The sequence below is a fragment of the Haliaeetus albicilla genome, chromosome 11 (assembly GCF_947461875.1).
Source record: "Haliaeetus albicilla chromosome 11, bHalAlb1.1, whole genome shotgun sequence".
Lineage (NCBI taxonomy): Eukaryota > Metazoa > Chordata > Aves > Accipitriformes > Accipitridae > Haliaeetus > Haliaeetus albicilla.
In genome coordinates, this window is record NC_091493.1 from 12599102 (window position 1) to 12616941 (window position 17840).

At 39.8% G+C, this 17840-nt stretch overlaps 1 protein-coding gene across 4 annotated transcripts in view; it reads right to left on the bottom strand.

Moving 5' to 3' along the window:
• Positions 1–17840, bottom strand: part of TSPAN14 (tetraspanin 14) — a 43208-nt gene that overhangs the window by 11498 nt on the left and 13870 nt on the right. For all 4 annotated transcript variants that reach the window (XM_069796154.1, XM_069796152.1, XM_069796155.1 and 1 more), the window contains 3 exons: positions 15768–15865; positions 6008–6058; positions 427–573 (listed from right to left, as the gene is read on the bottom strand). In XM_069796154.1, coding sequence (XP_069652255.1) covers positions 427–573; positions 6008–6058; positions 15768–15848 — 279 coding nt within the window. In that variant the 5' untranslated portion in view covers positions 15849–15865. The remainder of the gene's footprint in view (positions 1–426; positions 574–6007; positions 6059–15767; positions 15866–17840) is intronic.

Genomic DNA, 17840 nt, shown 5'->3' on the forward strand with positions numbered 1-17840 from the left:
TTCACATCAGTCTCTGAAGTCCCAAAGTTTTGTCCACCAAACATTTAGAAGAAGTTTTTAAGGAATTTTGTTCTCCCTAAGCCACTACACCATCTCCTCTCAGTAATTCCTATCTGACTAAATATGTTCCAAAACATCTTGTTTTATGATATTACATACACAATGTTAGATTCTGGTATACATTCTAGAAAATCACTGTATAGCAGAATAAGGGAAGAAACGTTTTCCAGGAAGGGGAAAAATATACATAGGTTTGAGCCTACACTGCTTTTAATACCTTTACCCAGTCAGGGGAGTAAGTTTACCATATACATTGTAACAAACCAAATTCTATAAACTAATTATCTGGGTTTGCTACTAGTTCTTCACCCATCATTCCCAGCTTTCAAATGCATAATAATCCACTCATATAATGATGTTACTTACAAACTTCAGAAGGCAGATGTTTTCTCTCAGTGCTCCTACACAACCAGCAAATCCCAAAGTAAACATCACTATTCCCACCACTAAGACAAGCACCACTGGGTCCAGACCATGAAGACCAGTCACCTTCGTCAGATCAGACAATACACCCTGAAAGAGAAAAACAGGATAACAGAAAAAGGTGACAACTATAAGCATGTTTTTCATTTAAAATTCCTTCTGGATGTCCATGATTCCACATGATGCCAAATGAATTGGTTACAAACCCCTGAGTTTGCCAACAGCAACCCACATGGAAAAGTCTTGCTGTAAAATGGTTACTGACAATACCAATTTTCTTCACCCAAATGCAAAGGCATAGCTATTCATTCTTTTAATAAGTAAAATCCAATGCAGTCAACTTCTCGGATTACATTCTCGTAGGTCTATTTGCCAAACAAGCTTCCACAAGATGGTGCCAAAAGCTCAATACTACCACTGACTATTCACTTAGTTTCAAGGAAGAGACTTTTAACGACAAAGCAGGTTGGGGTGACATTTTAAGGGAGGGGAACAAAATCTTGCTTTGGTTTTCAAGGGAAGCAGATTTTTCCTCTCAACATTTTAGTTGTACCCCTCCTAGTGCTGAATAGTCTTACGAATGCTCCTCCAAAATCTTGTAAAAATACAGAAATATAGTCTAAATATTCTCCTTTCAGCCCAGATAAAATTCTTACACCAAAGGAAGTTAATTATTCCACACAAGATACTTCCAATTTGCCTAATTTAGCAGCAATACTTTCTTTTTTGTTAACCATCCAGAGGTACAACTTACCTTGACAATAATCTTACCTATTAAGCCTGTCTGCCTAGATCTTAGGAGAGAATTTCTAAGTCTATGTAAATGTAATGCTAACACAGTGAAGTCCTTATCATTTCTAGATTAGGTTTTAAAGAAATCAAGTTTATGTACCTGCTACCATTAAAATTCCATCAAGTACATGCAACACAAGCTTCTCATGTAATGCATAAGAAAAAGATGCAACGTGCATAAGACAGAAAGGACCAACAGCTGAAACTCTTAAAGTTAGCAAGACCAATTTGTAGGGACATCCAGGCAGCCTTGCAATAGTCTGAGTGTTCATCAAACACTCACCAGCAATACACAGAACATTTTAATAAGGAAATATTTTCGATTTGAAACAGAGAAAAATCAACACAGTACAATATCCCATAATTACATGTTTACTATATCTTGGTTTTTTCTTTATAAAGTATATTCTCAAGCTAACTACATTTAGTGTAAGAGAAACATATCAGAGAGACTCGTAAAGTAATTCATATAAGGAGTCTAATTCTGTCACAGGAATGTAAATTCTCATCTTGCTACTCAAGTGTTTGTGCTAGAGTTAAGTACAAAGAATATACATCCTAAGAGGACACCTTGGAAAAATCGGTATCACTTCGTATTTAAATGCTTACTTAACAAAAATATCTTCAAAACACAAAATTAGAAGAAAATGTGCACATGAAAAAACTTCATCAGCTGCTGAAAAGACACTGATTAACAATACTATAGTGATACACAGGAGTTCATCATCTTTCATGTGTTCCATAACAGATCTTTTTAGAGCTGTTAATTTGGCAACAGCAAGACAATAGAGTTGTTTTTGCCAAAACTGGGTGAAGGGATGAAAAGAAAAAAAATAATTGAAATGTAGAACTCGGAATTGCCTTGCAATAGCTGGTGACTAACAGTTGAAACAGCCTATTAAAAAGTGGTCACAGTTCATAGATTTCCAAGCTTTCAGAAAGTCTTGGGAAGCAAAGACTTTTCTAGTTTAGTGTCACCAGTGACGCATTTCCATTCTTACAAACTGTAAGACCTCATAGCTATCAAATTTGGTCTACTGGGTTAATTATGAGAGTCCCACCTAATCAAACCTTGGCTCAGACCCCACAATCAAGGAAGACATGCCAAGATCAGCTAGGCTAATTCAGTGTCTTTATAGAAGCAATACACTATGAAACCAAACACTGTGTGACCAGGATGTTGAAACTTTCACAACTATTTCCAGCCATCTCCTTCCCACACCCTAACTCAAGCTTTTTTTCAGACAATCTCACTTGCTCAAGCAACATCTTTTGGAAGAAAACGTCCTCTGATCAAAGCATGTTATGAAGAAAAGTTGGCAGGAATTGGGTTCTATTATTCACCCTCAGATGTTGCTGGTTCACAACAGTTTCTTCACATTCACATTTGATGTTTACAGTGTTCTCTTTTGATAAGAAGGTTGTAGGGGTTTTTTTGCCTAACAAAAGGTGTTAAGTGAAAAATCCTGAAGGAAGGATGCAAACAAGCATTAATTCAGGGGACTACCTCATTCTACCTTACTCATCTCTCTAAGGATTCTTCTGCTTGTACCATCTGCAGGATGGTAGTAAAAGCTCTTTGAAGCACAGGCTGCCCTTTACAAGAGCACCTAGATTCTCTACAGGTATACAGAAATGAAGTCCGATACCTGAAGTCAGTGTCACAAAATCCAAGAATAAAACTCAGCCTTTAAGTTTTCCTTTCAGTCACTTAGAACAGTGAATTAAGAGTTCAACTGTACATGCTTAACTTGTTTTCCACTTTCTTTTAATGTTTGTAAGCATTATGTCACCATCTCAACTGAAGTGTTGGCAGAGGGCAAACATGGATTGTCTTTAAAAAAATCTCTAATACCACCCATTAACAAGTGCCAAACCAGTTACTGTTTTGAGATGCACTACTATGGAAACTACAAAATACATGTGACAAGGACAGAGTTGATTTCTTACAATCAAGTTCTGTAAACTGGATGTTGATTGTCACAATATCACACTGCCACTGATTATAACACAAGTTATATGCACATACCTTTAGACAGTTTACATACCTCTGTGTACACACACAAACAAATATCAGCAGACTAAGGAATAAGTACACTTAATCATAGAATAAGTTAAAGTTGGAAAAGACCTGTCTGACAGAGTGAGCCCCAAACTGGACATGGTACTCCAGATACAGCCTCAAGTGTGATGAATATTGTTGGAAGAAGCTCCTCCCCTCAACCACTGGCCACATTGGTGCTAATATAGCCCAGTATGCTGTTGGCCTTGACATGAGGGCACACCTGAAACTCAACTTACTGATCAACAGGTGCCTAAGGTTTTACCTCACAAACCTGCTTTCTAGCCATTCAACCCCAAGCCCATATTGATGCATGGGGTTACTCCATCTCATGCACAGGATTTTGCCTTTGCCTTTTTTTTTTTAAATAAACTTTCATAACATTCCTGTCAACCCATTTCTCCATGCTCTTGAAGTCCCTCTAAGTAACAGTCCTGCTTTGAAGTATACTGCTCCCTCTCCGTTTGTGATTAGCCATGAACTTGCTAGAATGAAGTTAGGCTGACTAGCCTCTAGTTTCCCAGATCTTCTTTTGTGTCCTTCTTGAAATGGTTTTACCAATAAAAACTGCCTTCCTGATGAGAGGGCTTAGTGTTATTCACCTTGCTTCTATTAACAGTTTATTACAATTCACTTTCTCTTAGTGATTTCTGCAATATCTCTTGGGTGACAGATATTAACATCTATCCATTTTTTATTGTATAGACTTTTAAAATTTTATGCAATTTAACTTTTACATGACTGTTCAGCATAACAAAACCCACTTAAAAGATCTAAGTATAGGCCAATTAGACATGCCAGTTAAAGACTGGATTTGACTCAAAAAGGTAACACAAATCAGGATGGGTATCATTTTTACATATAGTATTTTCAACATTTCTCACAAATCAACATTCTCATTTCGATATATTATCAGCTAGAAGATGCACAGAATTTATATCCAGGAAAAAAAACCACTGCTTAGGAATCAATCTGAAGTGTAGTCCTAGTAGAAAAAGACAAGAAAAAACAAAGAACTTAAAGGGACCCAATGTACTTCACATTGCACTTAGAGAGGATGTTCAAAACTCTTCCACCACCTGTACTTTATCTTTGGGTTTACCACTGCAGCACAGTTTCTGGAATGTTTTTTTCTTACTTCCTATCTATTGTTCACCAAGATGTTTATCTGGTAACAGACAGATCCATACAGGCACTATGGCTGAAAAATGGCACTAGTATGAAAGACTGTCCACATAGCACAGAACAACAGACATGAAAAATAACATACAGTTATTTTGAGCTATGAGCCATTCAGAAGTTCAAAACCACAGGAAAAGCTTTGAAGCACTTACTTGCAAGATAGTAGAGAAAGCAGAAATAGTGCAGGCAAAATTTAAGAAATAAAGACAGAAAGAGTCTGTCTTTGCTTTTTAGTAACTTCAGTGTACCACAAAGTCCATTTGGCAAATGGAGGTAGTCATGACCTAGTCATTTCCAACCACGCAGATCCTATGTGCTTCTTTACAGAACAGAAGATAATGTCTGAACATAAAAGAATACAAATTCAAGACAAGTTGAACACTCTCCCTAAAGGGCTGGGAAAAAATCCTTTTATAACAACAGAATAGGAGGTAAATGCATTTGGTGTGTGGAGGTAGGCTGCTTACTATATATCAGTGATATCACTAATCTAGTTGTGAGAATGTGAACATGCACATAGGGAACAGGGAAGAGAATAAATACCTCAGCATTAAGATCATCATAAAACTCTTTTGCTTCCAAAAAGTGGAGGAATCCCAGAACCAATCTGTATGTGGGTAGCTGCTGCATACAAGCACTCTGATTAACAAAATGTTACACTATGATGGCAATTAAAGTGTTCCTACTCAGCAGCACAACTGAACCTGCCCTCCACTGTTAGTTAAGATGCAGATCAGTAAATCTATAGTAATTGTCACTTTTTCCTACTGCTTGCAGTCCTCTTAAAGCCGTGCTTTTAGATTCATTACAAGGGTCTGCACCATTCATTTCCATACCTATACCATCTCTTCTCTTGTAACAGGAGAACTCTGTAGGTACAAGTCTGCACAGACTTCCTCTAAGGAAGTTATTCAGCCAGAAGAAACCTTTGCCAAAAATACCAGTGTTATTCAGCTAGATTATGTTCTCTAATTTTGTTTCTCTACATGAAGACACAATCACTTAAGCAACTCCATGGGGAGTAAAGTGGAAGACAACAGATGCCCTGAAGATTGGAATACTTCAGAAAGATGGTCCCAAAGACCCATGTTTTTTGCGTTTGTTGGTTTGGTTTGGGTTTTTTTATATAAAGAGATATCTTTCACATTCCTCCCAAAAGCTTCTTGTTTTTAACAAAAAGAGGTGGGTGGATAAATGCATGTCAGAAAACATGCTTTCAAAAGAGAACCAGTTCATAAAGACCATTCATAAAGATTAAATTCTCCCTAGCACCCTGTTCTTATAAGTTTACTAAAAATGTCAAGGGCCACAGCTTAACACCTGATCAGGGACAAGAATGAAACTCCAACTGAACTCAGTTTAGATCATTTGAACATTGTCCTGAGCTCAGACGCTACGTTTAACCTTTGCTGCTTCCTGAGGAAGTAGTTTTACTAGGGCTGGGGGCAGGAGGGCAGCCAAAGTAAGACCAGTCATTTCTACCCTTACCTTTTCACTCCATGCCCACAGACCAGCTGCAAGGAAGGCCACCCCAGCTAGCTAAAACAAAAAGAAAAGATGAATTAGATATACTAATCAACACATTCTCAAACACTTAGCCAGTAGCACTGTTGCTCAAGTAGAACAGATATTGTCTGCAACCTCAGACAACAGTAATGGGACATTCCTCCCCATGAGTCAATCTCTTGCGAAAAGGATTTAGAGTGCTTTTATTCCATAGTATTCTTGCATTTTATAAGCTACTTTTAAAAAGTATTTCAATTTGATTATTATTACTCTAGAAGCACATAGCACTAAATTAACAATTCCACCCAGTAGCAACAAGTGGGAGTTATCCTTGTCCCAATGACTTGCTCTAAACCTTTTGCCAAACTAATGAAGATTTCAGAATATTTAATGCATTTTGAGGTTATTCCCTATTTAGTCATTTTACCATACCACCCCCAGACAGTAGCCATGCCTGACTCTTCATAACTTCTCAGTGTCAAGGCTTATTATATTAGCCTGTGCTCTAATTAGATACAGTGTATCTTCTGAATCCTTACCTTGTTTAAGCCCTTTTGAATTAAGCTGAAGTAATGGTCCATCCACTTACTTTCAATAAGCAACAAATCTAATTGACAATGTACAAACCCTACACCAATTCATATGCTTGTGTAATAAATATTTCTGAATTATATTCATCCAAATGAACAAGAGATCCTTGTTCTAGTCTTTTACTCCCTTTCTTCATTCTCAGGCAGTTCATCTTTAATACCCAATTTCAATAACCAAACTAAAGTGACCTCTCTACAAACTGAGGGCAGCTCCCCCTCATTACTTAAAATGGCATTCTACCCTGCTATGTCCATGTAACCTTAAAAGACATTGAGGTGCTAGAGCATGTCCAAAGAGGAGCAACAAAGCTCATGAAGGGTCTAGAGAACAAGTCCTAAGAGGAGGAGCTGATGAAACTGGTGTTGTCTAGCCCAGAGAAAAGGAGGCTGAGGGGAGACCTTATTGCTCTCTACAACTACCTGAAAGGAGGTTGTAGTGAGGTGGGTCCTGGTCTCTTCTGTCAAGTAACTAGCGATAGGATGAGAGGAAATGGCCTCAAGTTGCACCAGGGGAGGTTTAGATTTGATATTAGAAAAAATTTCTTCACCAAAAGAGTTATCAAGCATTGGAACAGGCTGCCCAGGGAAGTGGTGGAGTCACCATCCCTGAAGGTATTTAAAAGACATGTAGATGTGGCACTTAGGGGCATGTTAGTAGTGGACTTGGCAGTGTTAGATTTATGGTTGGACTTGATGATCTTATAAAGGACTAATGTTCCCCCCCGCCCCAAGCCTTACACACATTGACAAGTAAATCCGAACAACTGAAAAAATGCCTTGAAAAAGGAGCCATTTCCTTCTAGGGAATGCAACACCTCCCATGAACTAAATGGGCATCACAGGCAATTCCCCACAGCACAGGCAAGAAGTAAAAATGAGATCCTCTTACAGTCACACAGGAAAATATATGCATAGATTTTAAGTACTGCTGGGTTCACTGCCTGCTGACCCTAAACTGCACTCAGGGCAAATGAAGTTATAGAATCATTTAGGTTGGAAAAGACCTTCAAGATCATCGAGTCCAACCATCATCCATGCCCACTAAACCATGTTCTGAAGTGCTTTGTCTACGCGCTTTTTGAATAACTCCAAGGATGGTGACTCAACCACTTCCCTGGGCAACCTGTTCCAATACCCGACAACCCTTTCAGTAAAGAAATTTTTCCTAATATCCAACCTAAATCTCCCCTGCCACAACTTGAGGCCATTTCCTCTTATCCTATCTCCAGCCACCTGACAGAAGAGACCAGCACCCACAAGGTGTTCTGGGTTTACTCTACTGGGGAGTGGGGGAAAGGAAAGCCACAAAGGGCTGCCAAGTGTCATTCATGTCATTCTGTACTCAAATGATGTTAGACATTTGTCTCTAGGCATGAAGTATTATATGGCATATTTTAGGGCTTAAGCACACAGATTAACCAACCAAATCCACTACTAATACATAGAAAAAGTTACAACTGGACAAAGCAGTACTAAATAAGTTAAATTTCCCAATGTTGCTTAATAAGCAACAGCACTATGACTACTTATCTCAGGCTCTGAATAAGCTAAGAACATTTAAAGTGATGATTTGGATCAAAGTACAACTTGAAAAATACTATTAAAAACCACATGGATATAAACAGAATATTGACCCAGATTACCCCTAAATCTTAACCCAGTGATTTTCAGACGAAGAAGCAAAATGGGGGGGTGGGAATCAGTCAAACTTGTATGTCATGAAGTTACCCAGGGCATGCAATTGATGCATCCTTCACCCTTTCTCATTCCAAATGTTCCAGGAATGCTGGGAGACAGGTGAAGACAGCTGGTATAATTTCAAGTAATCAGGGTAAATTACACAGTACATACAGCTGGATCTTTGGGAACTTTTTCTAAAGAAATAAGAAGGACAAAAAAAAAAGAATTGGGAAGACACACATCTTCCACACTCTGCATATAAACTAATGTTAGTGTAACACTAATACTGTGCTATTGAATATACAAACAGGGTGTCCACTGGCAGCCTTTCATTATAATTACCATCTTAAATTGTAATAGATTCTTGATTAAGTAGATTTTTCACTAGTATGCTTCATTCTCACCTCTGAACACTAACATTACTCATGTTTTTATAAAGCGTTCAGTTTCACAAAATTACACTATTTTTGCAAAGTTATTTCCATCAGCACCTATGCAAACTATCTACAAGTAAAACAGAGTTAATTAGCAGAAAAATAAACCTAGTCTCATAGAATCAACATAGATAAATCTAAAACTTAATTCAGCTAAGACAAGTGGTTCATAATTCTCACTAGAAGCAGCCAAACCACACACATTAGGTTTCTTTAACAAAAACAAGTGAAGTATGATGTACTTGCAGAAGAAACAAAGCCATCAGCCACTACATTTACAGGCACAATAACCAAGACAACCAATTTGCAAGGAAGTAAAAAGATCTATTTGCTTTAAATACCATGTGCAAGATTCTTTAAAGTATCTCACTGAAAACTATTGTAAAACACACCACAGTGATAAAACTAACTCAGAAGTTAGCGTGATTGATACCCAATACAGAGTTCTAGAGAGAATTAGCACCAGGAAAATACCCTCTCTTTACCACTCTTGCACAGAGGCATTCAAGTTGACTGCTATGAGGCAGACCAGGGAGCTGATCCAGCCTGAATTGAAAGAACAGTTTTAACCTTCATCAGCTCACTGAACTAACTGACCACATGAATGGGAGAACAGGCAGCTGAGAAGTAGCAGTGCTAACTGAAAGTGTTCCCAGGGTGAGAGTGAGCAAGCTAGCTATTTCAAGAGAGGCATTTTGAACTTCACCTTTCACCAGAATCTGGATGATGTGTAAGCAAGAACAAACCGGACTACCCAATTCACTCCTATGCCGTAGAGTCATTTCAGCCATATACTGCATGAAAGGTTAGATGGAAACATACACGAAGCAGCCCAACTGTATCCCTTTGAACAGGAAACTAAAACTAGTAATCAGCATTTGGTCATTTCCTGCTTTAGAACTGAAAAATCCACATTATTAACACATTGCATCAAGCTGTAAACTCCGCTCAGGAGACATACAATACTGACGCCAACTTACAGACACTGCACAAGACCACTTAGCTTAAGCATTATCTGTTCCTAACCACACTTCGAATTCCTTTGACTATGCTATTAGAATCAGCCTACTAACTGAGAAAACAGGTCTAATTTGTTTCTCAAATCTAGGTTGCAGCTAAACATAATTCTTGCAAGACAACCCTTGCACACAAACTAATTTTGGGTCAGCCTGCCTCAATGTCTGATTAAAGGCAATGGGAATGCGTTTCTATTGTGCTCGCTTTTTGTAAGCACAAAATGTTACCCTTACAGAGAACACTTTCTACCCCCTGGACAACCCTATTTTACATTGTAGCTCCACCCATGCTGGAGCAATCAGCACCCTACAGCCCTTCCTTCCTACCCTTGTCTCTTCCCAGACTTTTCCTCTCAGGGTCAGGAAAACACCTGGTGGTGGATTCTTCCTCTTCCTGGCACAGCCTTGCTGTTTTAGATGTTCCTGAAACACAACATATGCTGCAAAAGCCAAGAAAATCTTATGCTAGCCTGGGTCTTCTCTTACTTTTCAAAAATGAGATCAAAATTCTTTTCCAGAACTTAAGAGAATTTTTGCCTTTCATCATCATGTTCAGGGCAAAAATGTCACATCTTCTATAGCATGACTGAAAAGTTTTATTTTTCCTCCAAAACCCCTTAAGAGTCACACACAAAACTACAGAGCATTAGAAGATAAATCAAGATGACAGCAGCTAAAAGCTATTTTACCCTCTCTTCTCAATTAATCTGAGAGACAGTGAGCTCACATGCAACCTAAAAGGCTTTGGCAGATCACACATGCTATCTTTCACTTCACTGAAACAGCCATGTCCTGGCTGAGGTGAAATTCTTGGACTACTCAAAAAAATCGTTCAACTGGCAACAAAGGAGCAAGCAAGCGCCCAGAGACAGGTGATTGAGGCACTGCCTTTTATTCCCTGGGCCTTCCCAAATGCAGGCTGGAAGGCACAGAGCAGTGCTGCATCACAGGACAGGGCACCCCTGCCTCCTCCCTCCACTGAGGCTTTCACAGATGGCTCGCTCAGTCGCAAAATGACTTGGAACAGAAAGGTGCCAGAATCAAGCTCTTCACCTTGTATTACTGCAGTCTTTTAATTTCATTATGACAAATGAAGCTATTTGGAGGAGAAAAAAAGAGAAAAAAAAAAGCTTTAAAACTCAAAGGGAGGTCCAGCCTTGCTGTAATAGGGTAATTTCACTTAAACTTCTGAGCACTCCCTGCAGGGCTATCTTAACGGTTGCAATACTGCCTCATCACTAGTTATTAAAACAAGTGTACTTGGAGAAGTTAAATCTTACTAGCATGCTTAAAAAGCAAGATGAAAAAAAGTAATCCCACATTAAAATTATGTCTAGGAAGACAGAGCCTTCCTATGACCTCCATTCCCTTTCTTACAAGGGAAGGCCAATCACAAAGAATAGAGAAGTGATTTCACAAGCCAGTCGTACACAACTAACTCAAAGCCATCAAAACTGAACCTTCTATTGCCAAGTTGCCCATCTGAAAAAAAAAAACCCAACCAACAACCAAAAACCTTCCAAAGAATGAAGATTTACAGATTTCTAGAGGCTGATTAAACTATGAGCTCGCCATTAAGAGAGTTACATTTGTCCTCTTTGAGTTCAATATTTTGTTCCACACCAATGTGAACTGTATTTGAAACATGACACAAACTGAAAAGTAAACACCCACTAAAAAGTTTAAATATTCTGTAAACTACTCACTAAGTCACCATATGCTTTAACTTTAAAGTTTATACAGTCACTGATACTATTTTTAGAGCTACAACAGGGAAGTCTACATGCGTCTTTAGTAAGCATAACAGAAGAACAAATGCAACTCTATTTACATGCAAATTACCTGGCTTGTGAATAAACTGTATCATGAGTTGAGACACAGCTGAGCTACTACCATACCTCCAGTAACAGCTTAAGTGGGCAAAAGGCTGTCCGCACACCTATCTAAATACCATCCCTCGTGCCCATTATATAGTAGCCAGCCTCACTAATACAAACACTCACAAAACAAGCTCCCACAAGCACCTGTCCTGCAAGCCAAGAAAGATTAATCAAGACTAACATTCCCTCCTTAAATGCTGCTTTTTAGAGTCATGGTTACATTTCCCTTCTGATTTTGTAGCCCTTCGGTTCTTTTAAGGCACATAGAAAATTTACTTTGTTCTACACACGATGGATTTGTCCAATTAAAGAGATTGTTAGACTAGGCATCCCAGCCAGCAGGATGTCATAGGCTCCTGAATCACTGTGTCAGCTAAATGATTCATGCATTGCCTATAGGAGTGTCTACCCTCCCACTCAACATTTACATAGCTTGTTCTACAACTAAAGGTGCTGAACTCTTATCAAAAGAGCTGTAGTTACACATAATTTACCAGGTCAGCCTGATAATAACTTCTCAGCAGAAGCCTCAGACCATTTGTTGAGCGAGGTACTACCTGTTCAGAAAACCAACTCCTCCAGCCAACAGATGAGCTGAAGCACACAAACTGTATTTCAAATTCTCCTCAATTTTTCTGCATCTCTTCTTTAAGATGATTCTTTAAGAAAAATCATTGGATCTTCATCATCAATTTCAAGAGAATACAATAAAAAAAGAAATTTGAAAAAAACTGAAATGTAATGACTCTGCAGGGAATGAAAAAGAAAATAGACACAAAATTAATTCTTGTGAAAAAGCAGAGGCAAATTCTTGAGTCTTCCCAGTAAACACAAAAAATTTCAGTTTTTCAAAGGTTGTTTACCCATCAAAAGCAGTAACAGACTCACTTCATTAGACACTCAAAAGAAAGAAAGATGACTAGAACAATCCTAATATATTCATGAAAAAAAGAATGTCAGTTTCTCACATACTGCCACACTATCTGCTGAAGAGCATCCACCCAGTTAAAGTGATTTTTATGAAAACCAGAACAGCTTGACAAAAATCACTTCTCATTGTACCACACTCTACTACAGGTACATGGGAGTTGTACTATATGGAAGAATAAAAATAACTACAGAGCTGGTGGCCTTTGAGCACCTACATGTTGACACGAGGCCATAATAGGAACTGTCAATTGCTAGAGGCAAAAAAATCATCACTAACAAGCATTTGCACTATGGCAATATTGTGGCCAATTAACCCTTACTGGAAAAAAGTTTCTACACAAACCACACACATCTTTTCTGCCCTGTTACCCACACAAGGATAAACTCCCCTGTGGCTTAATAGTACAGTATCATGTTGAAACATTGCACTAATAAACAAGAGCTGGGAACAGCAGCAAAAAGTTCTGCGGTTTTCAAGGATACCCAAACATTGCAGTCTCAATATGACCTAGCCTTCTAACATTTTTATTAGGCTGAAGACAGCAGAAAATTGATGAGTAATAAACTCAGAAGACTCCCAGCTCTTCCCTTTGAGCAGTGTTTTTCTACCCTAAAAGGGTCTTGCTTTCAACAGAAAATTGGGCCTGATGACCTCCAGAAGTTCCATCAAACCTAGACTGTTCTATGATTCTAAATTAATTCAGAGTTTTGTCCATCATACATGCAGCTTTCAAAAAAGCTTATTTTCTACCTTAAATACTGCCAAAGCAGCTGAAATGGGCACAAACACCAACCTAGTTTACCAGAAGTTTATGTGGGTTAATCAAGCAAAATACCAAGTTATTACTGACAAGTACAAACAAGATTCTACAGCCTGTAACTTATGTTCAGACACAAAACCCCTTTTTTTACTGAAATTAAATACAGATTTGGGTAATAATTCTGTGTATCTTAAGTTTTAGGTAATAAAAAGTTTACATGGTTTAAGGAACCCAGTAAACAAATGGAATATAGTCTTTTCTAGCATGTCTACTGATCTCAGACAAGTCGGGATCAGGAGGATCAATTTTTACCCTTAAATAAGTAGCTTCAACCACATACCATATCTTCATTCTAACTATCTGATCCTTTCAGCTTTGAAAAGATCTAAACATCTTTAGAAGTGGCTATCCGTACTAAGAAATATTTCAACTCTGAATCAGAACATTAACACAAGCTACTAGCACAAGGCAAGACACTGTATCTGCACTTCTCCATGACTACCCCATCTTTCTATCTAGGACTACAGTTTCCACGACTTCAGGTGCAAACTCCTAACATTTGACCTGTAAGTTCTGAAAAGAATTATCAAGTTTATCTGAACTGCATCCTTAGCTTCACCTTCCCCTCACAGACATGTTAACTACTTCTAATGCAACGCTACGCACTAACCTTTGAATAGCCTTTTTTTCCCAAGGTAGTTAGGTGCTTCAGTGATCTTGACCATCATCTAAAACCACACACTTGTTTTTGCACCCTTTTCACATTCACAATTCTAAACAAACATCATAGGCAGGCTAGTCCCTAGCTAAGTATTTCAAGACAGTATCAGACAATTTTGCTGCAAACAGAGCATGACATTTAAGATCTTGACTATGCCAGCTGGGACACATCTTTGCGGCAGTTCTTTTCTTCTCTTCTGCATAGTGTATTTACAGCTACACCACCCCAACATAGATATCAAAGATGATCTGGAAGGAGATATTAGAAGAGACTTCTCTTAACAGGGAAGCAACTTAACATACCACTTAAGTGCACTCAGAGGTAGCTTTAACCTTTGCCCAAACGCAACCAGCATTTAATGGCCTCCATCACTCAAAAGACAGAGGCCTTGTCAGCAACAGCAGAGACTGTACTATTTTCTTTTGACAAATCCTTCAAGCAGATCTTTCCTTTCTCCATTAAAAACAAACAAACTAGAAAACCAGCTTTATCTGCTTCACCCCTTTATCTTCGCTCAGAAGGTAAGATAGGAGTAAGTGACCAGGAAGGGAAAGATTGTGAGGAATCAGTATCCGTATAATTTTCAATAAGAATTACTTTCTCACATGGGATAGGCTTCTTCAATTCCGAAACACTTGGGACATACCATACATCAGCTTCCTGCTTTCAGGTAAATATTTCAGCCTGTCCTCTCAAACAGAGGAAGTTAGTTAATAAAACTGAGTGGTTTGGGTTTGTGTGGTGGGGTTTTTTGGTAGCAGGGGAAGGGCTGCAGGGGTGGCTCCTGTGAGAAGCTGCTAGAAGCTTCCCCAGCTCCAAGTCAGACCCGCCGCTGGCCAGGGCTGAGCCCGTCGGTGACGGTGGTATCACCTCCGGGATAACGACTTTAAGAAGGGAGCCTGCAGTGAGTAGTGGGATCGGAACGTGAGAGGAACCCCTGTGCAGATACTGAGGTCAGTGCAGAAGGAGGGGGAGGAGGTGCGCCGCAGGAGGGGCTGCCCCTGCAGCCCGTGGTGAGACCAGACGGCAGGCTGTCCCCCCCCAGCCCACGGAGGGGAGCGGGGGAGCAGACGACACCTGCAGCCCGGGGAGAGAGGAGCCCACGCCAGAGCAGGGGGATGGATGCCCCCCAAGATGGCCGTGACTCCATGGGAAAGCCCGCGCTGGAGCAGGCTGTGCCTGAAGGACTGCAGCCTGTGGGAGGGACCCACGCTGGAGAAGTTTGTGAAGGACTGTCTCCCGTGGGAGGGACCCCACGCTGGAGCAGAGGACGAGCGAGGAGTTCTGCCCCTGAGGAGGAAGGAGCGGCAGAGACAACGCGTGACGCACTGACCCCAACCCCCATTCCCCGTCCTGCTGCACTGCTGGGGGCGAGGAGGTAGAGAAATCAGGAACAGAGTTGAGCCGGGACGGAGGGAGGGGTGGGGGGAAGGTGTTTCAAGGTTTGGTTTTACTTCTCAGTATCCTTGTTTTGATTTGATTGGTAGGAAAAAACAAAATCAATTTAATTTACCCCAAGTTGAGCCCGTCTCCTGCTCATGACCATAAGTGGTGAGTGATCCCTCCCTGTCCTTGTCTCGACCCACGAGCCTTTCGTTGTATTTTCTCCTCATCCCACGATGGCCGGCGGGAGTGAGCGAGTGGCTTCGTGGTGCTTTTTTATCGGCTGGGCTTAAACCATGACACTGAGGTATGCCTAAGCTACTTCAGTCTCTACATTTTATACTCACCCAGAAGACAATGTTGTAGCTGAAGAGCAGGTATTTGTACCAACAGCTGACTTCTGCATTAGAATATCGATAATAGTGCATCTTCTATAGCAGAGCGTCTGTGCAAAAAAGAAAGAATGAGAAGAATTAGGCAGTGAAATATTTTAAGAATAAAGAATTTCTTTCCAGATCTTTTGCTCTGTTGAGAATGAGACTACAGTAACCTGTACCGTATGCCATTCAGAGGCATGTTCAAAGTCAGCTCAGAAATTTCTGCTGACCCTAAACTCCCTCCAAGTATCTGTTGCTTAATAATCCTTATCTTCTTTAAGCACCCTTATGTGGTAACAGGGAGGGACACCCAAAAAGGAAACTAGCTATACAGTTAGCCTAGGAAGATCTGCATCAGCAAGCTGACATTCATCCGCTTTCTCACTCCTTTAAAACCATTTTACTTGTACAGATGGCTGCTTGGACTTACACAAAAGTTTAAACACACCCTGCGGATTGCACATCCAACTCAGCTAGCAAGATGTTAGAAGTGGTTACCAGGAAAATCTCAATGTCTACAGACTGCTAAATAAAATGGGCAGTTGTACTCTGTCTTCTCCATACTTCAGTGTTTCTTTACCAAATCAATACCCTGTAAAAGGTTTTATTCTCAAGAACAAAAGCCCCACCATTAAACAGCTGATCTGCTCTGCAGATTTCGGTTTCCTTGCTTCCTTACATACACTAGAGATAAGGTTCAACTGCAACTGTTGCTCAAATATTTCAGAGAACTACAGCTCTTCAGAGTACCATAACTAAACCACCTCTGCAGAAATGCCATGCATAGGAAAAAAAAAACCAGAGGACAAGCTGTTAAAGCGAGAGCCGGAGCGGGAAAGACAAAGCACTCGCATAGCCCCCACATTCTAGAGGGCTGACTGCACAAGTGCTGCTTATGATAGTCAAGAAGCAGTTCCACGTTTCAACCCTCCGCTCGCTTGAGGCAAATGTTTTCCTCCCATAAGATGTCAGTGAAAGGCTTGTAACAGGGATGCAAACACAGAGAATTTTCAAACACCTCATAACTAAGGAAAAAACTTCAAGGACTATGCTGACCTGGACATTCACAGACAGCATGCAAAAACCAAGACTACCCAGCAAAGTCTGAAACCAAGCACCATGGAACAGAGAACTGAAGATCTCCACGACATCCACAGCTATGAGAAGGGAAACTAATTTATTTTTTTTTTAGAAGGCAATCCGCACCTGGTTGTAAAAACCATTCCCACTGAAAGAAGGAACAGAATCAAACACTTGTCAGCAGAGAATCCCATTCAATACAATAAACAGCTTGCTTTAGCTTTTAAGTAAAATACCCATTATTCTCCAGGACAGTTATGGAGTACTACCATCAGTGTCTCACTGGAGGAGCTTATTTTTTTGAAATCTCAACACAAATATTTCATGCCTTGCCTTAAATTTTTTTTCCCCTGAAGCTAAAACTACACACACACAAACAGATCAAGGAGAAACAATGGGCATCTCCAGCCCATAAGACTATGGACAGAGATCCCAAACAGACTTTTATTTTTCTTCCATAGGTCTCCCCATGCCAGGCTTGGCTTCCATCCGGAAGCAGACTGAGAATCCCTCCTTGGTCCAGACACATCCCCTGTCCCTCTTCAAGCCCAGCCAGGAAGTTTCTTTGCTGCACAACCAAATGGAAATAGTTTTCAGAAATGCAGAAACCATGTAGAAAAATCTAATGAGGGTACATTTTGGTAGAATACTCCATAGCTTTAAGCAGTTATGGAAAAAACAATTGCAAAATCACATGACTTGGCATACTGAAGTAAGACTGCAAGACTTGTGAACAGAGAATAATTTGGTTTTTTTTCAAGCTAAGATGGCCTGCATGCGCCTAAAAGGAATTTTCAGATCCTACTGAAAGTTGGTAGGTATTAGGCAACTCTAGATTACCACATCTGGACAGACACAGTAGCAATAGAAAAATCAGTAAAAGGAATTAATCCTCCTGATTCCATATGAGATGGAGTAAAAAAATCCATGAGAGAGTAAAACTGAGTTAAGTCAGAACTAAAA